A 27,418-nucleotide genomic window follows, 5' to 3' on the forward strand; every position below is an offset into this window, starting at 1 on the left:
TGTGACGACCGACATATTACAGTACAACACATGAACTCAAGATTTTATTTGCTGAAACAGTAAGTTCTTAGAAAATACAGAGTTGCTACTGTTTGACAGATCACGATCCTTCGCCTCAGCCCATCTTCAGCGGGCTAATTTATAAACAAACGTGATAAAATACGTACACTTGACCGTCGCCCATACGTCTCATCTTTTGCTTTTTTTGTTTGTTTTTTTCCAATACCAAAACCTCTAGAATGTTAATAGGTTAATCTACAGCAGTTGTATTTACAAAATTACACAAAAGCAACACAAAAAAAAAAACACAGCTCTTCTTCTGAAGAGCATTTTGGAAAATAATTTAAAAACAGAAAAATACAATTATTGCAGCATTCTACAATCTTATTGTTACATGATGCAAACGCACCATCTCGATGTACAGATTTTCAGTGCAATTTATTCAGGTGCACCCTCACCACAGGGAACAGGCGCTTTGCCTCACAGTGTCGGGGTGTCCCCGCCCCCACCCACAGCCCCCGCCCCCGCCCACAGCCCACATCACATTTCCCCTCAAACCAGAGAGAGGGCGTTCTTATGTCATACCGATTCGGAACCCCACAGCTGGAATTTCATATGGTCATCATTGGTGGGATTCTTCACATTACACACTGATATATGTACAAGTTACTGCATTACAAATTATGAGACCAAGGAGCCAATAGAGAGCAAGTAGTCATATGAAAAACATGAACGATATCAGTGAATATAAGTACGTTTCATTCGCCCATCACGTACTTCCCCTCGCAGCGGGATTCGGCCGTTACGTCTTTGGCTGCCAAAATGAGAAAAACACTGAATATTTCGTCTGTGGGAAAACAAAAGGAAACTCCAGTGGTTTCGCCGATTTATCATTGAAACATAAATAGATATTATTATTAATATTATTATACCTCAAGCTGGAACAGAAACTAAAGTATCGAGGAATTTTTTTTTTTAAATCTACCCCACCGGTTTAGAAATTTGGGACAAAACATGAAAAAAGAAAGAAAACTCACGAGGCAGAAGAAAATGTTAATGTCACAACACAGGCAGCACCACTTTGTGGCTACAATTCCTGCGCCGTGTTGGCCGGTAAAAGGGTAGTTTACCAACAGCTTCCTGTCTCACTGCCTGCATGTTGCTGCAAAGACTTCATCTTAAAATCCTGAACCAGGCCGGTTCAGGTCGAGTCTTTCTTCCAGTGGTTGGGTGCTGCGACTAGAACTCCTTCACTTTGTATCATAACTCAGGAGCCATGGTTAGGTGGGTGCTGGAGGTCCTGCCCTGAGAAGATTGGGTGTAGCAGTGGGTGGAGTTGGAGAGCTGCTGCTGCAGCAGCCTGTGAGGGACGTTGTGCGAAAAGTGTGGGGTAGAGGGCTGCATGAGGAACATGGTGGAGCGCTAAGGGAGTGTGGTGAAGTGCAGAGGCCGGGATAATGTGGATAGGCTGACCGGAGAGGAAGGCTGTGTGGTGGGCAGGAATCAGCCCGGCGTGTCCTAGTGAGTGTCCCAGAGAATGACCTAGGGAGTGACCTAGGGAGTGGCTCAGGGAGTGGCCCAGGGAGTGTCCGAGAGAGTGGCTCAGGGAGTGGCCCAGGGGAGACAGGGAGATGGGGGTAAGGTGGTGCTGGGGAATGTGGTGTACCTGGGCCAACTGGGCATGTGGGTGTTGGTGGTGGGCATGTGCCGGGTGGAGCCCCATGGCTGCAGCAGTGGCGGCGTGGTGCTGCAGGATGGCGTGCTGCACCGTGGTGATAGACGCACCGGAGCCCATGGACATGGTGGGCTGCTGGATGTGGATCTGCTGCATGGTCGGGGGAGGCGGAGCCGGGGCCATGTTGGCGGCCGCTGCGGCGGCGGCTGCTGCTGCTGCGGCGGCCGAGGGAAACGCCTTCACCTGCTTGGCCATGAGCTGCTGCTGGATGTGCTGCTGAGCGGCCTGCTGCAGCTTGCCGTACTTCTCCATTTCCTCCGGCGTGAACGTGATGGGCTGACTCTCCAGAGGAGCCAGTCCGTCCTCCTCCGCCTCCATGCAGTCCTCCTCCATGTTGGGCGGTGGGTAAGCAGGGTAGGCATGCATTGGCGGCTGCTGCATCTCTGTCATGAGGGAGTCCATCATGGGATTTTGAGAGGGGTCCTGTCCCGATTCTTCTTGGTACTGGGGCATTGTCATGGAAGAGTCCTGTTCAAACAACAGCTGGGGTTCCTGGAGCAGTTGGGCCTCGGTGGTGGGATGTGGCGTCTCCTCTTGCACCACTGTGATCTGTGGGGCCTCTTCCACCTTCTGGACCGGTGGAGCTGGAGGTGGAGGGGGGAACTCCCTGATGGGCTCTACCAGGATAACCTCTGCCTCAGAGCACTTCCCTGCTCCCGACTTCTCCCCCTCAACAGGTCTGGTGAGGGGAAACATTGGTCTCTTCCCGGCCTGCAGCTTACCAAAAAGCGGCAGCATGGTTTTGCTTCCCAGAGTCGGCGGTAGTTTGGGACCAAAGTATCCCTGTGGTGGGTCTTTGATCTTAATCCCAGATTTTGCTCCTGTGGTAGAATCATCAGAGCTTTTCTTAGACTGAACCTTCTCCAGCAGCTGGCGAGCGGTGAGGCTGTTCTTCTGCTCCCCTGCATCTCGCGAGCCCCCTAGCCTCAGAGACTGCGAGCTGGATGAATGGGCGTTGCGGTTAAGGCCTCGTGATGAAGATGAACGTGGCGACTGGGAGCGGTAGATGCAAGAGCGGTTAAAGTCTCTGCGCTGCGCGTCGGTTTCAACTCGAGCCTTCGGGGCTCGTCGGCGAGAGGAGCCTTTGGTGGAACTGGAGGAGCGGCTGGCAGAGCTGTGGCTCCGGCTGTAGCTGCGCCTCCAGGATCTCGCGCTGGTGCTTCGGCTCCAGCTACTAGAGCTCCTGGAGCTGCTCCGGTGGTGCCGTCGGTGCCTCTTCCTGCGGCTGTAGCTGCGTGAACGTGAGCGGGAGTCTTCCGAGGAGGAGGAAGAGGACTGGCGTCTCCTGGATCGTCTCCGCCCTCGGCTTCCCCTCCGCTCGTACTCGGAGTCTGACGACCGCTTGGAGTGCCTCCGCCTGCGACCCTCTTTGCTGTAGTCGCTGTCGCTGTCCGAGTAGCTCCGGCTGCGGTGGCTGTAGGCGCTGCTGCCCACGGAGGAGCGCTCAGAGCTGCTGGAGTACGAGTGACTGCGGGAGGTCTGGCCTCGGCGGCGCCGGTGACTGCTGCCCCGTCTCTCCTCCCGCCTCGAGGAGCGGCTGCAGGACCGCCGCGACTCTTCACTGCGGTGGCGGCGTTGCTCCCGAGGACTTGACCTGTGATGACGTGAGCGCTGAGTATTGGAGCCCCCTTCTTCCTCACTCTCGCTGCTGGGAGGTCGAACAGGACCGGGACTCTTCTGGGCTGAGGTGGAGCAGGAGGCACTTTGAGGTGCACTGGAGTCGGTCTTTTGTCGCTTGGCTCCGCTGTGCTCCTCTGAGGAGTTGACCTTGTCGGTGCCTTTTCCGACTCCTCCTTCCTCTGCTCCAGACTTGCAAGGCACTTCCTTCGTAGCGCGTTTTCTCTTCCTCGACTCTACTCCTGTATTTCCCGTAGCACCTCCCCCTCCGGTTGTCAGCGTAACAGAGGAGGCAACGGCTTTATCCTCCGACTTTGGTTTTTCTTTTTCCTTTTCACCACCTGTCGCCTCCTCTTGATCCGGAGCCTTGTTTTTGCTCTTCTTCCGTTTGTGTTTCTTCTTCTTTTTGGGCTTCTCTTGCGTGGCCTCGGTCTCGCCCTCCGCATCCTCTTTTGCTCCCTTGTCTTTTCCTTTGCGCTTTGAGCTCTTTGCAGACTTCTTATGCTTCTTCTTTTTCTTTTTCTTCTTGGCACTACTGCTGCCAGCCGCAAGCTTTTGCTCCTCACCTTCAGGTTGGCCGGGCTGTCCCGCCACCGTTGGCTTGTCTTTGTCAGTGCTGGTCCCAGGTTTATTCGTCTTCTCTACTTCAGCTGTTGAGGCAGCCAACTCTTTCCTCTTGCCATCAGATTCTTCACAAGTCTTCGGGGACTTTGCCACTTTCCCACCGCGCACCCCTTTGTTGCGGGACAGCTTGAAGTCAAAGTAGAGGGGATTACAGCTGTAAGACAGGGAGGGCTGGGCTTTTGTGAACTCGAGGAGCTCAGAGGGCCACTGCAGGGTGGTGCTCTCATCTTTACTCAGCACTGGGAAGAAGGGCCCTGTGGGGATTTTAGGACCCGAGTTGGAATCAAGAGTATCCTGTGCACTCTCGGCTTTCTGTTTAGGGGAACTGGGTACAATGGGAGCCGTTTCTGCTTCTAACGCAGAGACCTCCTCCGTCTTTACTTTAGGCGACGGAGGAGCTGGCTCAGGGTCCGGGGATGAAGGGACATTATCTTGTTCTTTTTCAGTCTTGCACTCTTTGACGTCGGGCTCCGTCTGTTCAGGACTATCTTCATCCTTCTTCTCTTCTTCCTCCTCGTCGTCGTCGTCGTCGTCCTCCTCGTCGTCGTCCTTCTCCTCGTCGTTCTTCTCCTGCACCTCCTCCTCGTCTTCGTCTTCCTCATCTTTGGTTGGACACTGATCAGTGGCCTTCATGAACAGCAAAAACTGGAAGTGAGGCTTTACCCGGCAGTGAGCTGGAGGTATGTAGTGATAGTACTGAGGCTCCTGTCCAGCATATCCTTCCTCTTTTTTCATCATCATCTTCAGTTTGTTGAGAGTGGAGGCTAAAGAGGCTCCGTCATCAGGCGGCTGCACCTCTTCCTCCACAACAGCGGCCTCTCCTTCATCACCTCCTCCTGATCCGGATCCTTCCTTAGGGCTGTTTGTGCTGCTGCCCGACGTCTCCTCTTGCCCTCCAGCCTTTTCTCCCTCCTGGCTCTCCTCTTCCTCCATAGCTTCCTCTCCATGATCTGCAAACACTGCCGCAGCCGTCTCCAGCTTCACGGGGGCTTTCTTGGCAAAAGAGAAGGACACGCTGACTTTGGACGCTCCACTCGGGGTCGGGGAGGTGGCGCTGTTCTTCCCCAGAGAGAAGCTGATGGTTGGTACCGGCTTCGGGGAGGTCTCCTCACTTTTATCTGCAAAAGATCCTTCCAGGACACAGTCTGTTAAAGCCGTGTTCTCCGGCGTCAGGTCGCCATCTTCTGGCATCTCGCCATCTACGGCCACCGTCGTAGGTTTGAACATGGGCCCACTTCCTGGAGTGCTGAAACACAAGCGCATGACAACAATGAGTCAAAAAAAGTTTGCGAATGAAAAGATACCAGGCGTGATTGACCCTTTGATAAGCCCCACCGGTACTCATCACGCTGTCAGAGCTACGTTACCATGGAACCCACACTATCACTGACTGCACTCACTGAATAAATATCTCATTTTTGCAAAAGCAATCTCAGAGAGAAGCAAACAGAGGGATCTACAATATGCATTTGTAAAATATATCCAGGATCTAAAACCGATTCAGTAAAAACAAATTGGTAAAATATGAAATCTATATTTTTGTTTGAATGTGTGATATTTCTTTTGCCTGACAGAATGCACAGTGACGCTTCAACACACAGCAGACATGCAATGCAACAGCTACAGACATGTTATGAAACCCAGCCTGCAGAGGGCGGTACAGGAACAAATTCTTACCGGTCCTGTTGTTTCCTCTGCTCAGCCAGCTCATGCAATCGACGCAGCATCTTTTCATGCTTCTTCCCACCTTTACGGGTACGGGATGAGACATTACGAGCAAACTCCCTCTGCTTGAGCTCTTTGAGCCGCTGCATCACATGAAAGACAGGGAGAAACAAAGCCCATCAGGATCTCTTCTCTCACAGAAAACCAAAAGACAAGACGGATCCCCGTTAGGAGTGCGAGAATTGATATTCAGAAGTACCTGCTTGTGAGCGTGGTCGTAAGAGTTAATGTGGTTGTCAAATTCCTGGTGTTTGGTGTACTGTTTGTCACATAGCTCACAGTAGAAATTGGCTCTCAGGTCTTCCAGAGCCTTTGCAATGGCTGCCTCCTTTTCCATCTGGTCCTGTTGTTGATAGGAAATACAGAAAGGAATCAGTGAGTGTGTTTTAATTCCACGTTTTAGATGCACTTCACGAGTATGTGTGACAGAAACCAGCACCAAACTATCAGAATGACACACGGCTGACGGGCCTCACCTTGTATTTTTGCCGCAGTTCTTCTGTGTCCTCCTTCTCCACTTCGAGAACTCTTCTCTTCTCTGTGGCGTCCTCTGCATAGTCCAGCTAAAAAAAGAAAAAAAGGACAGACACAGCAATTACAGCACTCGCAGAAAACTAAAACACTCCTGGATCAAAGTCCAGTTTCATCTTATATTCCATTCATGGTTGTATTAATCTGTGTGGACATATGGGGTACAGGGGCTGTGATTGGTCCGTTTGTGTTTTCTTTCCTACATGTTTCTGATGCCGACAGATTAATTAAGTCCAACTGAAGTCCTACTTAATCAGTTGGCTGTATCAAAACAAGTCCTCAGTCTACAAAAAACGCATCAATGCAAAAGTAGGGGAGAACACAGGACACGTGATTTACAGAGCAGATATTCATCCTGCGACAGTTGGATTTTAATCATGCAGACGTGATGGATTGTGGGAGGGCATTCCTCCACAATCCTCCTTAAGATAGATGAATGATGCTCAGCAGGAACTTTGAAGGTCAAACGCAATTTACGGGCAAGAACTGAAATTCCAGGAACGTTTGCGTTCTGCAGATTTAAGGCATCTTCATGTTTATCGAGGCAGCGAGTGTTACTTCATCATATGATAATTCACGTTTGATGGGCTGTCTGTACCTATCCATGAAGGCGTTTCTTTTGGGGTCACGGCTCGGCATGCAGCAGAAGTCAAGATCTTTAACAGCCATCTTGACGAAAGGATCATGGTCATGTTGCAGCATTGAGACTTGAGCTAAGGGACATAACCTGTACCATGAATCTCTCTCTACTGACAGATTAACATTTGGCACCTATAAATTCATTCAGGCGAGTGCTCTTCTGGCACCCGCCCACCGCACTGAAATTGGTCCGTCAGGCTGGTGAAGCGTGATTGATCATTTCAGAGAATGATCTTTTTATCTGCTCGACAGTTTGATGCTGCCGAGCTTTACACGACTCCAGATGAAACTTGTCTCTCTGTGTTTTCTTCATGGATTTAAAAGCACCCGATAATTCTTCCAGAGACGGTTTGCAATGTCAGCCCATCGGTGAATGATCAATGGTTGCGTTACCACATGTTCCCGATTTCAAATAACATCCCGGCAATCGTTGGAGCGAATTTAGGTTAAAGCGTGAAGGAGAACTACGCGAGTCCAACGCAGAACCAGTAAGAGGCCCCATCGAGAGCCCGTCATTGGTTTGTCTACTGTAGAAACATGGTGGCCGTATGTGGACATAAACAGCTCATTTAAAAAAGTATTACAACAACAATACATATTTTAAAAGGTGATTATAGATTAAAGAAAACATACTTATTAATATTAAATTAAATTTCTGCTCATATATTCGCCTTCTTTTCTGTTCAATAACAGGGGGGAAAAGCTAAAAGAGCTTTTGGAAGGAAGTTGGGAAATGTTTAAATGTCGCCCAACCCTGCTGGACACTGATGATGTGGAGCAGCAACCAGAACCGTTGAAAGCTGCCTGATGCGTCTACTACGCCCTCATTGAGAACAATGTAAAAACAGCTGACGGGGGTAAAATAAACAGCGTCTCACCTCCATCTCCATCCGTCCCATCCCCATGACATCATACTTGAGGGTGATGGGCACAGGGTCGGTGCGTCCTGAGGGAAAAGAGACAGAGAGAGGACGAGGTGAGTTTCTGAGGCGGGGACGGGGGGCCAGCTTGGAGACAGCCTGCTTTTAGAGCATAGGGTGCTGGGGTTAGAGAATTTTGCCTTGAAGTGCAAAGAGACCAGAAAGCTACAGTGAACCAAACACCAGCCATTCTCACAGCTTACTGCAAACACGGAGACCCAATTTATCTTTCAACGTTACGTTAGACCTGGCTGCCGATTTGCATTTTTGAATGGAGTCACATTAGCTGCAATTAAGGGCAACAGAGACAGTTAAAGTTCTACTAGAAACTAAACTGTCAGCTTGACGGCAATCTGATTACGTATCTTCTCAGTGTAGGCGCACAACGCACCACCCCTCCTCCACCCGTTCACTGCTGCAGTCCTGTTAAACCAGAATGCAGAATTTATCAAGGACGCTACAGCTTGAGGGGCTGCGTGTGGTGCGTTAGTGTGCGTTTGTGTGTGTGAGAAGGGACTTGCAACAGGCCAAGCAGCTGCTGCCACTGCTCACTGAGCACCACTGCGACACCCTCCATGGAGAGTGTCCCAATATTATCTCGGGCCTATTGCACCATCTCTTTCTGAACTGTCCGCAGGCGGACTGACACTTGCACCCTTCAACTGTCCTGACGTCCAAATTCACTCCCCGCCCCCATCCTATTTAAATTTACATTACGTAAGCTGTGAAAAGAGCTGGATCGGAAGGAAATTAACTGTAGGAAAATAAACAAACCAAAGACAACCAAAAAAACAGAATGAAACATTAAAGATATAAAATATATATATAAAAAAATCAAAACTACTTTGGAGATTGACACAGAATTGCTTAATCCACTCATAAATCAGCCAAACAAAGCAGAGAGAAAGACAGTAAAAATTAAAAAAGGACACAAGCACTGAACTACAGCAGAGTGACGTCACAGGCCAGGTATCGCCATGGTGACAGTGCAAGGGATGGGGATACTTACCTGGTAAAACATGGGGATGGGAAGGGGGGGGAGGAGAAGGAAGGGGGGGACAGACAGACAGATAGATAGACAGGGGGAGAGGGGTGGGGAGGGGGGGTCTCAAAACAAAAAGGCATACAAATAATTTGGACTAGTTCTGCTGCTCCTGTTGCCAGCCAGATACAATAATCAATCTTACTGATAGTGATTATCAATTAAGTTTGGTTTCAGTTTTTTTTTTTTTTCCCCACATATTCAAGTTTCTTATGAATTATTATTTTATGTATACCATTGGGCATATGGAATAACAACAAGCATTGGGCTTGAAAATATACATATCAAAGTTTAACTGCTGTGCTGTCTGAGCCAAGTTGGGCTAGTGGTTTATTTTCAAATTAGACTCAAAATTAAGATACATTTTCCACTGGCGTTGCCAAAATAATTAATACTTGGAGCCAAAAAAAGAGCCCAAAGTCAGTCAACATGTATAATGCACTAAATATTAATGCATTTGGAAGCTTTGAGCTTTTCCTTAAACTATTACTTTAAACTTCCTGACACATTCTTGGACGGAGGAAGGTAAAAATTATTATTAATTCAATTCCAATATCTGTGTCATTCCTGTGCTTTCACTGAGTAATTTAGTCATCACAGCCCAATGACATATTCATTCTGAAATCATAAATGCATGGGCATTGTAACACATAATGGCCTAGCTGGACTCTCAGTCCCACTGCAGTGTCCGTCAGCCGGGTGGACTTTTAGCTGGAAAACCGAACTCTTTTATTTCATGATTGCGTAATTGTTGAGGCCGCATTCCATTAGGATTTTTGTGACGTCTAGATCACGAGACCATCTACTGATAGACGCTCTTTGCCCAACTTGCGATAGAGAAGTGAACCCCCCCCCTCAAAAAACAGGTGCTGGGTCTGTTCGTCGGCCACTGCAGTGGTCTGTCTGAGTGGAGTCGCAAGCATGGCCCAGAATTAAAGATTAATGAACAATTACAGTCATCCCAAACTATCACCAATCTTTAAACACAGTGACAATACTTCCACATTACCCATTCCAGTGGAAAAGAAAGGGACCAGACAAAAACAATGTGCATCTAAATCACAGGGTGTGAATCACAAGGTTTAAAAAAAAAGAAAAAACTGAAAACAAACAAAATGACAATGTTCTAAGAGTAATACATACGCATGATAATATACAAGCAGCAGAATGAGGACTAATACAGAGAGAATTGAAAGCCTATGTGGCATTGGTGCTCTGATGAGAGGAAAACAAATAAAAATGGGAGAAATTAAAATAAAATAAAAAAACAATCCAATTGGGGGATAAAATAACATTTACCACTAAGTTTACCATCAGCACAACATGGGCAGGATCAAATCACTGTAAAAAAGAAACACCAATTGGTTAAGCAGGAAGATTGAGGCACATAGAGAAGGGAGGGTGGGGTTGGGAGTGTGGTTTAGGGGGGTTTAATACCAGAGGGGCTTCAGTGTGTGTCCCCCCCCCCATCCCTTCACTCAGGGCTAAGTGCTTACAGGGATTTTTCCTCTCACCACTCTCTCCCAACCACTGGTCCCCGTCCCCCAGCTCTTAGCCTGGCGTCGTCTCAACCAGCATGCGACCCCAAGTTACCAAACTAGCCCCCCTTTACATAGTACGAGTCCCGAATCAGTAAAAAAAAAATTTTAAAACTAAAAAAATGTCACTTTTTTCACCGTCACCAAGCAGAAACAATTAGGAATCCCATCAGAATCCCTCCAAAGTGTCTTTGGAGGAGCTGAGGTGATGATTAACAAAACACTGCATATTCTGATGGGATATTGAGTCAGACAGGTAAAGGGGAAAAAAGAAGAAGCGTATCTTTAATAAATCAAAAGTAACATCTACTTTTGGAGTCTGTTACAGGGAAAGTGTCTTTTTGTATATATTTTTTAAAAAACGTGTCCAAAATCACTCGCTACTCACTATAGAGGATTTAGATAGTGAGTTCGCCATTTTTTTACTGCCCGAATGTCGAGTGAGAATTATTATTACACCCTATAGTGGACTCAAAGTACCTATAATGTGGAGCACAACCGATGGTCACGAACCAAGCACTAGGTCCCATCATGCATTGCACCGAAGTAAAAATGGCAGGCAGACAGACGAGAGGAGAGAGAGAGAGAGAGAGAGAGAGAGAGAGAGAGAGAGAGAGAGAGAGAGAGAGAGAGAGAGAGAGAGAGAGAGAGAGAGAGAGAGAGAGAGAGAGAGAGAGAGAGAGAGAGAGAGAGAGAGAGAGAGAGAGAGAGAGAGAGAGAGAGAGAGAGAGAGCATCACCACAGAAACACCCACAAAGTATTTAGTAATTTGGGGAAATACGCCCCCACATAACAGCATATACCGCTTTACTGCTTCCGCTTTTTTACGTTTCACAATAAAAGCTCTCAAGAGCATTTTGCTCAAACAGGCAACTCAACAACGATATGTATTTATCACAAACATGCACGTCGGTATTTAGGATGCATTTCCCCACCAGCTGACGGTGATCGGACAGTTATGACGTAATCGACGACGCAGAGGAAAACCGAGGAGTGTCCGGTAGAGTTTTTTCATTTAGCTGGTGAGCTCACTAGATAGTCCTCTACACAGAGGTGGGCTGGGAGTGAATGAGTGAATGATTTCAGACACAGCTGTGGTTTAATCTAGTCCTAGATGACAGATGCCTCGAGGGACGACCACCATTTCCCCCTTTGAGCTTTTATATTTTGCCCCGCAGACTCTTGTCAGCCCAGTTAGCAAATCCCCCCACCCCCTGAGATTCTTTCATTTCCTGGCTCTCCTACGGCCAGCGAGCTTGTTTTGGGATGTGCTTAACCCCGGAAACAAGTGAACACATGACCCACATAAGAATGTACCTGAGGAAAGAGCCAGCAAGGCTTTAAGCAGTGCTTAGAGTGGGGTCTGCGTCGCCATGTGGCAGCAGTTTTACCAAAGTACACTTTGAAAATGTGAACTATGCAACCCGTCTGGAGGGTTTAATTTCACTCCATCATGTGAAAGTAGTCGTTCAGCGCGTTACCTCCAACACTGCTTAAAGCCCCCAGGTGAGTGTGACGGTTTGGAGGCAGGCAGGAGTGCACCTCTGGGACAAACATGCTGTGCAGGAGGGGTGGGGGGAGGAAGGGAGCGTGTAACCATGGGGACAGAGACATTCGGGTGGGGTGGTGGTGGTGGTGGTGGTGGTGGTGAGATTTTCCCTGTAAGTTGACTCTATGGCCCGGTCAGTAACAGACACACACATCTCAGTCCCACATAACGACCACACACACACAGACAAGTTTCACAGGTTTGGAGGTAGAAACAGGCAAACAAGCAGAGGGGAGAAAACTCGTCTACTCTGCAAGCCATTCAAAGTCTTAGCCGTGGTTACAGCCAATCAGATACCCGACAGCAGCAACGGAAACTCAAAGAGGAAAAAATAAAACACGTGGAGACGATGATTCTAAGGGATGTGATGGAATCATGGCTTCCTAAATCTACCTCGATTTAAAATGGATTGTTGTTATTTGTTCAAATCGAAGCACTTCGTACTCTTTGTGCAGATTGAAATAAAGGTTTAGTGATTATGAAGCAAAGAGGAGGAAGCTGACAGAGGCCATTAGCCTACGGTACACTGTAAAAGGGGTGTTACATTGAGGTCAACTGCAGAGTGGGAGAAAGAAAACACACCCACACACACACACACACACACACACACACACACACACATACTGACATACAGAGGGGATCCAACAAACCTTACCTAAAAAGGGGCAAAAGGACAAAAAGAAGAATAAGAACAAAGTCAATACAGTGAAAAACTTAAAAAAGGGGACACAATTCTTTCACTTCAAAAATGTTTTTAAAAAAAGAAAGTAAACCTTCTCTTTTTGTAAGGACAGGAAAGGAGAGGAAGATTATATTTGATTATCCAGCAAACTTCAATGCAATTCAAGGGTGCAACAACTGTGTTGTGGGTCTACTCCTGCATCAAGCAAATTAGAGCAGAGACAGTGGGCTCCAGCAGTGAGCCGTTAATTCCTACAAAACAACTGGACACACTTTGCCGCAGTCTCATCTGCCCACGAAGCCGGACGCTTACATAACAACACATCAGCGGTGCCAGCAGGCAAAAACAAGAGCCCAGTCAGCCCCTGCAACTTGCTCTCTCCTCCACACAAAGCACACATCCTTAGCACATCAAATAGATCCCCTACTCAGCTGTTCGAGGCCAGATGGAAAGATACAAATTGGTGGACACCAAACGCCACGCTGGCAAATTACTGCCGTGGTGTCACCCTTCATACAGCCTGCGCAGAATGAAGCGGCGTCCTGGTCATCATCAGGCCAAGAATACCTACGAGACGACACCGGGAGCCAAGGCCATATATGCACATGCAGAAGAGGTGCTAGGGCACCCAGGGAGCAGCTCAACAGCTCACCAATAGACGCAATAAACATTTAATGTCTAAATGTCCAAACACAATATATCAAGGCTCTTTAAATAAGATAATGTGGAGAGCAGATATAAACAAAGATACAAGTTATTTACTGCGAAACCTGCCTCTCGGACTATTTCCCCACTGAGGCAAATAAATCGGATACCACCCGAGGCGCTAAAGGAGGAAATGGGATAGATTCCTTCTTCCTCCTTCTCGTTTGGTCATGAAAAAATAAATAATTTACCACCACAGCAGTCATCTGATAAAGTAGGGACTTGTCTCGGCAACGATAAACCACCTTTTTGTTAACACCTACTCCGAATGGGCATGTAAACAACGCTGTGTGTTAATATAGTAGAGCACGTCCAGAGTTCTCAAACACAGTTTTCTGTCTTTCCGTCTGCACAGACAACTGGAAATCTCATAACCCGACCCACAAACACGAGGATGACATGGACTTTTCAGTAATCTGACTATGCTGCCTACAAGTTGAATTAAGCAGCGCGTGGACAACATGGATAACTTGTGTCTTTAGATTTACCGTGTGCATTTAAGCAATTCACTCACTTTGCTAGCTCTGCATCGACTCCTTTTTGTTCATGTGTTGTAAGACTGTAACTTGTCGAGTTTGGGTGTGTGCTTGCTTCTCATTAAAATGTCTGATATTGAGCATGCTACAGCTAACACGACAGTGTTAAAGGAATGAAAGATCTGAGGTTAAAATGGTACGAGCCGAGAGGATAGAAGGAAAAACAAACTCGGTGGAGGAGGAAAGACAGAAATGATGCACACAAAAAAAGCTCTTATCTTAGCAAACTGCAAGGACACATTGGCCTGCCAGCGATGGTATCACTCACGGACAATGCTATTCATCACCCTCTGTGGAGAAAGTGCAGCAGGGAGGGGTGAGGCTATGAAGAGGGAGTTACAAAAGTAAGGAGGAAAGAGAGAAATCCGATGAGGAGACAGGAACAGGCTCAGCAGGCTCTGCACCACTGCCTCAGAGCCAATGAGCCTCTGAGCACAGCAGGGTTGAGCTAATGAGGTGCTGACGTTAGCCAAGACCAACCTACACACTCCGCTGTGTTCAGCCCCGCAGCAAGCCGATATCAACGGGGCCATCGGACTGCAGAGGTCTTCAGAAAGTAAACCTCTTTCTAGTTGAAAGCGTCTTATCTAATTCTACGTGCAGATCTTACGGAGCATTTTCCTGGTAGTGCTTTCACTACACTCCAAAGAGACGGCAAACCTTGATCTTAAAATAAAAAGAGGAAACTTCTAGTGCACAAATAATATTAATAGATTTGAGTAAATATGACAGACTACAGAGATTTGGACTGAGAGGACAAGTCTTGTAAAACTTGGTTCTGGATGGGGTTTGTTGTTTTCAGAGTAAACCATGTGCTTTTCATTATCACTTCTGGGGCACCGCCCCCCCTATACAAAGTAAGCGACCCATGCCTCAGAAGAGGAACAACATTTCGCTCCTGTAACCAAAACATAAACCCGGCAATGTCAGCTGATCAGAGGGCGTTTTGTTTGTAAGCAGGCGTTCAGAGTAAGATCTGGAGAAGGTCCCAGACTTATGTGCTGGCACATCAGCGATCCAAGTCCATAACCCCTCGGCTAAAACAGGAAGTAAACACAACTGTGTACTAATTTTTGAAGGGGGAAAAGGCTAACTTGAATCTGGATTGCTGTTAACTAAACGGATAAATGAAAGACAAATAAACGCTTCACTTCCATCTCCAAACCCCCAGGAATCCCCTGTCTTAATCCTTTACAAGGCCTCTGAATCATTCTCTTCAACAGCAACAGGAACGACATTTGTTTACATCATATTTACCCAGCAACAGACACAAAAAGGGAAAGATCAGACAGAGAAAGAAAATGAAAGAGAAAAGCTGCTGCTAAAAATATAAAAAATAAAAAACCTGGAAATGTGAGGGGGAAAACAAATGACAGCGTGGAGGCTCAGTACCACCAGCATACATTGAACATAGGTGCACGGAAGAGGGATTCCTTACCCTGCATGCTTTTGCCGAGACCTTGCCCCAACTTCCAGCCATGTTTCTGAAGCAGCCGGTGTCCGATGTTATCCTAGCAGAGAGAACAGAGGAGAAAAAAACCAAAGATATTCCAATAATAAGAGGAGCATTTCCCCGTTTGGGTACTGATCAAATAACAAACAAAACAAAAGCTAAATAAAAAAACACTCAAATCACACTATCATCATCAGCACAACCACCACCACCACCATCATCATTATCATCATCCACATCACCTACAGCGTGTAATATCAGTGTCTTCCAGCACAAGGGGTGTAAGGGCGGGTAGGGGTGAGGGGGTAGAGGGTGGGCGACTGAGAGAAAGGGTAGGCTTTCTACTACGTTGTATACATGAGGCTATGTGTAGCCTGTAATCTACAGGACAACCTCCTTCAATAGGAGTTCAGAGTTATTTATTTTTAAAGCAAAGAAATTGGGCATGAGCATTTCTATTTTTGTTTTTGTTGGGATGACTAAAATAACACATAAAGTCACATCCACTAACTTGAGAAGTTAAGGAGGAGTGGGAGGAAGGAGGGGACAATATATGTATCACACACGCATACATATATGAACCACTACAGAGCAAGGTCTTTGCACACAAAAGTGACACAGAAACGAGGTATGGAAATCTTGCATTAACAAAACGAAGACCAGAAACTCCAAGCTTGCTGTGATTCCGTAAAACCATGAAACATATGCAGCTATCACAAAAATATAGCGAGAGGAAGAGACAGAAGTGGAGCTAGTGGGCCTTGGATTACCATTACAAGGCCCAGGGTGGACAGAATATGCACAAGTGAGGGGGTATGTGGGTGTGCAGGTGAAGAGAGGGAGACACTATGTGCATGTAGCCCCATTCGATGCGCTACAAATAGCTTTTGTGCAGGTTTTTGGACACCTCAAGCATCTCTGGTCTGTTATCAATGGCCTGGTCCTAACCATGTGCACACTTTTGATTTAAAATCATTATTAAAAAGACACCAATGTATGCCTCTTTCAATACTAATGATTGCTATGACAACGTGTACAAACACTGTAGATGTGGACAAGATCAGGCGACTGACAATACACCAAAGAGGCAAGAGGAGGAGCGCAAGAACAAGCACAACAAGGAAAATCTCTGGGGCCAAATGTACATGTCTGAGACCGTTATATCACTAGTATGGGTCAGAAAACAAAAACATTTAAGTGAAATGCAAGACCGTCCCACCACTGCACACTACATCCTCAAGCACAAATAAACGATGATTTTCTTAATAAGCAGTGTTTTTTTTTTCTGTTGTGATTATAACTATTCCAAGCTTGTCTAACATTCACCAGAGTGCTGCATTCTACCAAAAAAAAAAAACAAACATACAAACCAAAAAAAATAAAAAGGATATTTATAATCACAAAGAGATTGACATCAACTTTCACAAACAGAAAGTGGAGGGGTTGGAACAAAACAGCATGCAGCTTTTTGTTAAAGAGCTTTAACAAAAAGGATCGTCGGTGTTAGTAGCGCACTGTGAATGGTACACATACAGAAGGGTGGGGCGAGTTGGTGGTGGAGGGCGGGTGAAACACAACTCCAATTTGTGTTAGTTTCGGGTGGATCAGGCACAGAGAGAAAGGTGATGGCTCAACAGGGCTCAATTAGTTCTCTTTGGCAAAAGAGGAGGTCTGGACAGAGGGGGGTCGGGGGGGGGGGGGCAGAACAGAGCAGGCTGAGCCATGGTGGAGGTGACTTTCTGGGGTGGTGGAGGTGAGCTGGGCTTGAATGGGTTAGTGCATGTGAAGGGGAGTGGTAGTCGCACACACAGCACACACTGCATCTCCACTTACAAGGTCTTTTGATTTTGATTTTTTTAAATATTCTCAACTGTTGCCTTCCTTTGCCCCATTTGTTAGAAAAAAATAAAATAAAATAAATAAATGAGTATGTCGGTTGTAAAAACAACAACTGATCGCTATCACAGACACCGGAATAAATCTATCCAAAAACATCTGGCTGATGCTCGCCTCCCAAGATAGGGAGAGGCTTCACTTCCTGTTTGGTATTTTCTTTCATCCTCTCCATTTCATGGACGTATGAGCTGTGCTTTACTCTGCGAGACAGTCAGATCCCTTCCGCCGCGGGAAGAGATAAGAAAGGAATCTGTGCCGGGCCGAGGCAGCCTCCCTGTATCAACTCAGAACTGTGCAGGCTAAATGGCTGATCGTGGGTGTCGCCTCCTGCCTGGTGAACATGAAAGGACAACCCGATATTCATTGTGTAGGAAAACGCTGCAGAATCTGCTGCAGTGAAAGCCTCCCCTCCCACCGGCATTGGCTATGCTTCTGTCCCTTACTGCAGCATTATGCTGCAACGCTCATAGTGAACATGTATATTGATTTTGGGGATTAGCTGATCTATGAGTCTTGGAGAAAGGAGGAGAATAAAATGCTCCCTAAAGCAGCCGCCTGTGAAACACTCGCTGATTTGTTTATTTTTCCAGAGAAGTCTGACTAAAGGCTGTGTAATGAAATGGTCTGAAAGCTTAGAGAACATAAGCCCTGCCTTAAATTAAACCTGTTTCCTCTTCCAATCCTTTTATTTCTTGATCTCAGAGAGATTAAAAAAAAAATAATATCAAAAACAAGGGCAGGTTGGATGAGGCATCAGTCGCAACTAATAAGAGAGATTAGTCAAAATGGGCTCAGTAAAGGTTAGAGAGCGGAGATGAGGCGCAGACTGTGTGTTAACCAACAGATGAGTGCACCAAAAGAATAGAGACAGACAGACGGATGGAAGCAACGACGGCGAGTCCAACAGCAGTGCAAGTGGAGTGAAGGCATTTCCATACGAACCTGGCTTTAAAATACTGGGCTGTCAAAAAAACAGTCACACGTGACACAACGTAAGAAACCGGCCAAACGCTTTCAACTGCAGTTCTGCTAGCTTCTCTTTAAGTTCTTTAAAAATGCTAAATCTCTCTCTCTTTTAAACAAACACAATATTGTATTCAAAACAGAAAAAAAGGTAGGCATGTCAATAAATTCACCAACTGTCTGTTAATACAGGAGAAAGAAAAGTAGAAAATGTTATCCAAACAAAAAGGAGCTCTACGAGAAGGGATGTTTTCTAAAAGAAATATGGGGAAGGGGAAGTGATATGCAGGGGACCCCACCTAGAGACCTCAGAGTATTTAGGAACCGGATTGCATTAGTCTATGCAGCTGTGTGTATGTGCACAGTATGGCTGTGTTTGTGTGTCCCTGTGAACAGGCATATTAATCCACATAAGTGACTAAACCTAAATGAACCCACATGACATATTTTATGTAATTTTCTTTGGATGACAGCAGATCTAAGCTTTTTGCATGTTTTGAAAAGAAAACCGAGACAAACCCCTCGAGGGAAGTGGGCTTCTGCAGTTACTCATCACCTCTCTTGCGTCCCTGAGGAATCTCTTTTTGGTAAGTGCTGGTGGAGGGCACGGCCCGCTGACTGCTGCTCCTCATTAACTCTCGCAGATCGGCACATTCCCGTCGTCAAGCTCAGCTAATGCCGGTGTGACTAAATGGAAACAGCACTGTCCCGGTGCATCAAGAACCACACGACTAAGAACAGAAGGCTCCTACTTCCCAGCATATGGAGATGAAAGTGTGGATGCGTCAGATTGAATGTGAGGGGATTCAATATTTCATCAACCAAGTGATGGGAAAAAAGACAGAAGCAAAGTCCAATTAATAAAACTGTTAATACATACTTACCTCCACTCTGAAGGCTCAAATCATCAACCGGATGTCAACCGGATGTTTACCAAAGTTAATCAAAGTTCTCCAACGTCTTAAATTAAAACAGAGACCACTAACACTCGCATTCCCATTGAGTTTGAAGCAAGGTGGTCAGGCGAATGTTTATTTTTTGTTAAGTTACTCCATTGCCAACTTGAAAAAGAACCCTTGGAGGGCCTCAGCAATGACCTTGAACCCCCCCCCCCCCTCCCGCTGCTCACTGGATTAAGACTGGTGCCAACTAGAGAGCTTGCTGTGTTGTAAGAAATGTGGGTGAGGATTAAATAAAACCATAATTTTTTCTTTTATTTGCACAATATAGAATAGAGGATTATCAGTGACAAACAGCTGTGTCATAATGCCTGGCTATAATGCAAAAGGATGCACGCTTAATTCAGTAACAGCTGATGCACTACGATCCTAAAGTGTCTCCCGCCCTGTGCCATTTAAGGCAACCAAGTTAGATCAAAACAAACTTTTTGCTATGGAAGAATATGTCCTGTATACTGGCGTGTCTTAGATTTCTGGTGCGTATGCGTTGTTTCTGTGGCTCTGAGGCTGCCCGCTGCATATCGGGTCGGGGAGGAAGGGAGGGAGGTTGGAGGGACTGGAAGGGGGCAGAGGACGTGGGAGGGATGAGTCTGGGAGGAAAACTGTAGTAGTGATTAGGACAGACTGTTGAGATATAATAGTACTGAATGCTACCAAGTTAACACATGCAATGCAAAAACAATGTTAGAGAGAAAGAGCAAAGGCCAGAGGGAAAAGACAGAAAGAGAAAAAAGATCCCAATAAAAGTACCACAGACCTCTAGCTGCCTATAGATCACACACAATAAGTGGCAGGGGAGGGGCACCGAGAAGCTGGGCTGAAGCGTCCACCAACAGGTCACGGATGGAACACGTGTCGACAACTACCAGAAGTTTGCACTACGGAGGTCTGTGTCTCTAACAACATGGTCACATGCTATATGTTTTAATATTGAATGCAACGTTTAAGTTATGCATTTAACTGCAGTGTAAGTAAGTCACTGCATGCTGCCTTTCAAAGAGGAGCTTTGTCATTTGTCATAGCGCACCCAATCCTCTAGAATTATCTTCAGAATTAACAGTTTTTTAAAATCGGTGGCAAACTTTCGTGGTTACTTGCCTGCGGATGAAAAAGTCTGCCACCTTCTTCTTTGGGCATGCACTTTCCAAAGAGATTGGTTTGTGTTATTTTTGGTGACTAAGTGACGGCACCTCTGATGTGGCCTTTTTTTTCCTCCTTTTTTCACAGCTTTGTGAAGAGCTGTGTCACGCTGCAGCGCGGCCCTCAGCGCCCCTCCACAAATAATAGCGCAGGAGCCAAAGAGCCACTCAAGCCAGGTGAGCAGGCCACCTCTCTCCTCCTCCTCCTCCTCCTCCTCCACCCGCACAGTGGGAGGTTTGTGTGCCTGTGACAAAGTATGACTACATCAAACTCATCCATTTTAAATATTCTTGGTTCTTAAGATTCTAGCTCTAGAAAGCACATGGTAAATGGTGTTTTTCCTTTCAAGTAGGACATGTCATTTTTAAAGTAATGTTTATATGGTCAGCTCGGGTGACTATTTATTTCTGCTGTTGCTTAGAAACACAGACATTCATTTGTAGGCTACAGCTCTTTTTTACTGACATAAATATAACAAATATATACATTCTTATAAATATGTATTTAAATGTAAAACAAGATTGGAAGTTGTTAGTCTAATCTACTTTAAATTGTAACATACATGTTTATTGTTTTGAATTTTACTTACATAATTTTATCTACAATAGCAATAATTTACTTTAGTTTAGTCATGCTGCAAATTTGTCACATGAATTGTTTAAATAGAGAAGAAAAACATGCATTTATTTTATTTTATAAGCTCTTAATGATTAACCTATCATTGCTCATTACCATGGCTGACAACTGATATACAAATGTTCAATGCATCGGTTTCAGATTGGGAAAACTACACCATTATTTTGTATTGATACCAGGTTGCTGATGCTATCCGATTGGCTCACAAAGCACATCCATAACGTTGAGGAGAGGTGACCCGACACTGTGTAGGTAAGAGGAGTTTGGGCCTGCTCACCACAGTGCTTCAGTGGCAGAGAGGGAGGGGGAGAGGGGGATGGAAAGAGTAGGAAAGACAGAAAGACGTGAACTTCCTGCGCTATTATCTTTGTGCCTCTTCAGCGAAAAATGCAGTCCCAGTTGCACAAGCACCATGCCAGCACAGAATGACAGAGGGTACTGTACACCGAATCACTGTGTAGTAGGGAGGGAGCGAGAGAGAGAGAAAGAGAGGGAGAATAGAGGTAGAGTGTGACAGTAGTGAAACAGAGAGAGAGAGAGAGAGAAAGACAGTAAGAGAAGCGTTACAAGGACCCTAAAGATAGGAGTAAGAAAGCAGAGCGTGCAAATACAAACCGGGTCATTGCTGCTTAGCTAATAGGGGCCAATTCGCTGCAGGAGAGAAATGTCGAACACCCCAAGTTGTGTACAATAAGATAACTGTCCTATAGACACAAACACATGAATTCTAAAGCTACATAGACACACTCATTCAAACACAAATGTAGCCATTCACACCATCTTATGTGCACTAGCTTGTTTGCTAAATGGAGTGGAATAAGCACTGCACACTTGTTTTTTTTGTCACAGAAAAATTAAAGCAACGGCGTAAAAGTAAGATGTATAAATGTCAACTACCAAATCCGGCTGCTTTTAAATGTAAATCTGCCCTGCGACATGAGCTTATTCTTGTTTAAGTAGGTATTTATTTATGATTATTTATGAGTTGTTGAATAAGTAAATTACATAATAAATATAACAAGACTGCAGGGCTCCCTACAGCAAAACTCCCTCAAATCAATATCCAGAATAAAATATTACCACATACCTAATTTCTTCTAAATGACAGCAAACAGCCATCAATGGCAGTGCTTTATCCACTCCATGCTTTCAGAGTCATCTCATCTCATAGTGCTAAGATGGCTAACAATGATAATGAGAGACTGATCAAATGTTTATCAGTTATCTGGACATTAAAAACAGGAGGATCTAGCATATACATAATCATTATAACTGTCACACAGGAAATGGGAGTAGGCAGAGGACATAGGAAGTGTGGGGAGGGGGAGGGGGGCTTAAAGAGGGCATTAATGGGCATGAGATTCTACAGGTTAGGTGGCAAGTGTGTTCAAGAAAACACTGGATGCATCTAGACAGAATGAATGGAGTAAAAAAAAAAAGGTGTGGTTCTTATTCCTCCCTGGACCAATCATCCACTCTCACAGCTGGTCCAATGGTGCGGATGATGGATGCGGCCTTACCGATTCGATGGGCTTGTCCAAGGACGCCTGCTCCAGCTCCAACTGGCCCTCTTCATAATGATCAAAGTGACTCCCACCCTGAGAACACACACATTTGAAAGATTATTTTAGACATATTTGCTGGATTGTAGGGCAGCGCAATGTATTGATATTATTATCAATATTGTGATACGAGATATGGTTGTTGATAGAAACGTTGTCTTTTCCTGGTTTTAAAGACTGCATCACAGCAAAGTGATGACACTTTCTGATCTTACCAGACCGTTCTGCCAATATGAAGACATCTGGAAAATCGTAAATGAAAATGTTTCCCTATTTTATGAACATCTTTTAATAACAAAACAAAAGAAAAATCAACAGATTCCTATAAAATACAAACATCATTAGTTGCAGCCATAATTGGTAGCAATTACAGAAATACATTTCTGAGAAAGATCCTTCAGTAAACACTAGTTTACACAAGCATTCTAACACAAGACACTGACACAGGTTTATTTATGAAAAAGCACTGACGTCATTAGTCTAATTATAGTCAATCACACCAAATAATTTTAAGCGGTTAATTTAGCTACAACACAAGATAGCATGCTCAACAAGAGCCTTATAAAGAAATATTTTTGATTTATATTTAAACATACACAACAGAAACATCACAATAAAACATAGCAAAGCTAAGCTCCATGCACCAGAGGAAAGAAGTAAACCCAGCAGGTATATGCTACAACAGGAAATATGTGACTATGTTAGTCCCATTCTCCAGTTATTATAATATTTTTTTTAAGCCTTCAAGCATTAGTTTATTAAAAGATTTGATTGAAAATGTTCTTGACAGAGTTAAGTTTTCTGTCTCTTTATTTCCTGGCAAATGTATTCCAGGAGTGACAGCAGTGATGTACGACTTCCTCTTCAGGCCATTTGTTGTGTCAATTTGAAGCACGGCTTTACTTATACAAATGTATTTTTAAGTCAGTGCCCTGGGTGGGACAGAGAGTGAGTAATGGGCTTGCTACCACAACCAAAACTAGTGTGTGTGTGAACAGCAGTGGAGAGACGAAGGTCATGTTTGTGAGTTCGTTTTCTCCTGACCTTAACACAAGCAGAAAACTGAAAAATCCCAAAAATAGTCTGGGGTGTATTATTTACTAGATGCTTGCAGCTACGAGCCAGAGGACATGTCTATTTGAGAGATGGAACATGCACAGCAGGTTACTTTCTTGCGTCATTGTGGACTTCTTGTTCTACTGCAAAATATTCTACAGTCTACAGCTACAGCACAGCCAACAATTACTGTACACCAAATGTAACATGGGCTGGGCCATACAAGAGGCTTACACCCAGGGAAATCTGGTTTTGCAGAGATAAGCAACTACTCACATCAGCCCACAATAATGAGGCGATTTAATGCCACACTGGCAGTTATTAATCCAGATGAGACAGGACCCCTCATCAGCGTGAGTGAAACCGGGGATTATGACAAGGGGAGATGCGAGGAAAAAGCAAAGGATTTACTTATAAACAACTCAATGGCTCCCTGCTCTTCCACCACCATCTCTCCTTCTGCTGACTCTCGGCTCAGCCCCCCCATCCACCACGATGACTTCTCATTTTCATTGCTGCTTCCTCATTGCCCAGAATCTGGTACACAAACACTACAGTAATGCTGCATAGAAGTGATCATCGTTCTGTCTTCGGATGAAGAGCAAATTTGCAGCGAAAAAAGTGCCTAAACAGTGAAATGGATGCTCCATACAACCTCAAATTAGGAAGGGAGAGAGCAACAGCCAGCCAGTTCATAAATAGCCTGGTGTGTTTCTGAAACTCAAGATTAGCTGCATGCTAAAGCTCCAACAACAATGTTAATCAGTAGAGCAGAGCAAGCTGTTGGACTGGTTGGGCTGTAGATATTAGGTGGATCGTCTGTGGGTGTTTCCTGCGCCCTGCTGCTTGGCAGCAGGCTTTAGTCCTTAGAGTCAGAGAGAAACTTTCTGAATACTGAGCATATGAATGCCTATGCAGCCAATCTCACACACACAGAGCTCCACTGTGCTGAGCCGGAGCTGTCCTCAACAGACTCAGTCAGACCACACAGCGATTCACCTCTCTGTGACCAAAGAAAAAGAGCAGAATACTGGAGTTCCCATTGGGCAGCAACACAGTGCATTTAGAGAGTAATTTCACAGGCAATTATACATGCTTACACTTGTAATGGGTTTCATTGTATGTCTGGTAATTCACCTATTTCAAAATAGTATTTCTTACAAGAAAAAACTGACTGCTTCTACAACAAACAACTACAGCGATTGTAGCAAAGTTCACAGCTATTCTCTACAATACCAAAAGACGCCCAAAAATCTTTCAAACCAAGCCAGAGCATCACCGGCTCCTTGTTCAAAAACACTTGCCATCTTATGATGAGGGGACAAGTAAAAGAACAAAAAATACTAGGAGCAACTCATTTATTCTTTCTATGCCTTCCTCTGACCCTGAACATCACTGTTGATTTGTCAATTCTGGACTTCCTTTACAAAACTACGAGGGAAAAAAGACCACAAGGTCAAACAGATCAATGAAAATGCTACGATGGGCAGACATTTTTGTCACCATATATGTTCACTATCTATTATCATTTCGACATTGATAGTTCTGATTATGTTTATACAATACCATGACAACTTTTCTAATTGATAAAAGTGTTGTTTTGAAAACGTTAGATAAATGATAAATAAAACAGCTCTCAGGTAATCCCAAAAAAAGGATGATTCCAATAACTGCATAAAACTGTACTGTACTAATTATCTTGCTTCTGAGACAGCGCGTGTAGCAGAATGACACCACTATACTTAAAATGTTTCACTTGTTCCGCCAGTTGGTAGATTACACAATAACAATAAATGTCAAACCAAAAACATGTTTGGCGGTTTAAAAATAAATAATTATGGACAGAGTATGAGTGATGCTGCGTAAAGCAAGGAGGTTATAATGTCATCAGAGGAATTTTTATGAATATAACTGATGAGTGACAGAATTGTTCTAGGGAGAAAAAAAACTAAAAAGCTAATGTATTTTAATCTTACTTATGTCTAATCAGTAATATTGTGTTTGGTTTTACTGGGTGTGGTCACAGATAATAGGCAAATGAAAGACACACAGCTTAGCAAGTGAAAGACAAACAGCTGATATGTGGGCTTGGGCCATTCAGCTTTGGTACTACAGTTGTAAATATACAACCAGAAATAACGTCTTATGACAACAATAACAATGTTATTAATGTGCATTAGAGAGAGATGCATTTGCACACACAAAAATGCTTAAATTCACACAACTTCTCACACATCCCCATGTCACTAGCTGCTTTGTTTCCAGAAAATAAATACATTTAAGGTCGCATTATAGAAACAAACAACATCCAGGTGAGCAAAATCAGCCTGGCAACGTTACAACAACTAAAGCAACGATGACATGGTGTTTCCTTCACAGTAGCAAAACACACAAGTTATAAAAACAGATATACCGTTTTGGAAAATCTGCGAATTGGTGGCGAATGACGTTCAAGCGATATTTAAGCCTCACATATCAGGTGCCGTTGCACAGTTAAATATATTCACCAACATGTAGATATAACTGTTAACAGGTTAATTAAACCGCCATAGCTAAGTATAATCGTTGTATTCTAGCTGTCAAAATGAAACAGCCGTTTCTTGCTAGTGCTACAAATGTGCGCACCAGCTATCTACGTGCTAACGTTTAGCTAGCTAGCCACAGTTAGCGTATGTCGATAAATAACCAAGGTCACTAACAAGCAAGTTGTAATTAAATATCCATTTTGTTTCTGTTGCGTTGTTTACATAACGGTGCAGCTCGCCACCCACGACGGGAACCAAACGTGGCGCACAGACAAAACACCGAGACGTAAGTTAAAAGCCAAAAGAGCCGCAGTGCACTAGCGTTAGCTTAGCTAGCTTGCGGTGCTAGCGGGCGTCATCTGGGACTGAAATGCGCGACTGCAGTTTGAAGTAACGCGAATATGCACGTGACGTTTTATTCCCGTGTTTCAGTGCTAAAAAACACCCGGACGTGATATTAAAAAAATATATCCAAACCGTGAATCGTCTTACATGCATTACCTGGAAATCACGCTCTTCGTTAAACCTAGAAAATCTGTCGGCCATTTTCTGAACAGAGCAGCAGCTTCTCTGTCGCTCCGTCTGTGTCCAACTGAATCGCGCTGTGCTGCTGCTGCTGCTGCTGAAGATGTGATGATGATGATGGTGATGTGCACTTCGCAGAGACCGATGCGGTCACTGTGAATTGACCTCTCCCCAAACAATCTCCTTCGAGATGACACAATTTCACATGAGGGAAAGAAGTGAAGTGAATACTGTAATGTCAGTAATTCATTTGTATGATGCAGATCATTTGCACTTATTTGGACATTTACATTTTACACTTGTTTACAATCTTGGTTTGCTGACAGCTGTTTTTTGTTTTTGTTTACAGGAAAATAAGTGGCATGAATAGCATGGCATGAGCTCCAGGACCCACAGATGCACAGTACTTATTTCACTGGCCGTCACTTGTTTTTGTTAATTTTATTAATTGCAGAATTGTCTGGAAAATTGCACCAGTAAAGCACAATAGCAACTAATGCAGGTCCTGCATTATTGTGCAATTATATATCTAGTGTTTAAATCTTTGTTATTCTATTCCATATTGTGCTAAACTATTTTACATTTTCAAATGAAATATAAGCTTATTCAAACAAATTAACTGACAGACCTTCGTAGCCTATTACTCTAAACCTTCTAACATTGTATTTATTTTCTATTATTTGTTAGAGGGCCCATGTCCAATACACATCATCATGTGTGGTCCTTTATGTGACAGGAAGATATCCACGGATTTTACTTGGTATTTCCACATCATCAATATCTTCTTTGATGCAGACTCGGAACTTGCAGCACATTTCTGGATGAAGCACTTAAACAACTTACATTATATATATTACATT

At 44.6% G+C, this 27,418-nt stretch overlaps 1 protein-coding gene across 11 annotated transcripts; it reads right to left on the minus strand.

Annotated features, from left to right (window-relative positions):
• Positions 1 to 31: 31 nt before the first annotated feature.
• On the minus strand, positions 32 to 26,750 carry gpatch8 (G patch domain containing 8). Of its 11 annotated transcripts, none has more exons than XM_034538658.1 (9): positions 26,535 to 26,581; positions 21,506 to 22,488; positions 18,135 to 18,153; positions 15,282 to 15,354; positions 7,750 to 10,174; positions 6,178 to 6,264; positions 5,901 to 6,044; positions 5,654 to 5,784; positions 32 to 5,222 (listed from the first exon to the last, which is right to left on the minus strand). In XM_034538658.1, exons 5-9 carry the CDS (start codon positions 7,774 to 7,776, stop codon positions 1,268 to 1,270), a joined length of 4,344 nt encoding a protein of 1,447 aa, XP_034394549.1. In that variant the 5' UTR covers positions 7,777 to 10,174; positions 15,282 to 15,354; positions 18,135 to 18,153; positions 21,506 to 22,488; positions 26,535 to 26,581; the 3' UTR covers positions 32 to 1,267. The 11 variants fall into 11 exon arrangements, with proteins under 11 accessions (XP_034394549.1, XP_034394545.1, XP_034394548.1 ...); XM_034538654.1 differs by having other exon boundaries at positions 7,750 to 7,817; positions 22,411 to 22,488; positions 26,535 to 26,574; XM_034538657.1 differs by having other exon boundaries at positions 22,411 to 22,488; positions 26,535 to 26,574.
• Between the last annotated feature and the right edge of the window lie 668 nt (positions 26,751 to 27,418).

Source organism: Cyclopterus lumpus, chromosome 8 (genome assembly GCF_009769545.1).
Source record: "Cyclopterus lumpus isolate fCycLum1 chromosome 8, fCycLum1.pri, whole genome shotgun sequence".
Taxonomy (NCBI): domain Eukaryota; kingdom Metazoa; phylum Chordata; class Actinopteri; order Perciformes; family Cyclopteridae; genus Cyclopterus; species Cyclopterus lumpus.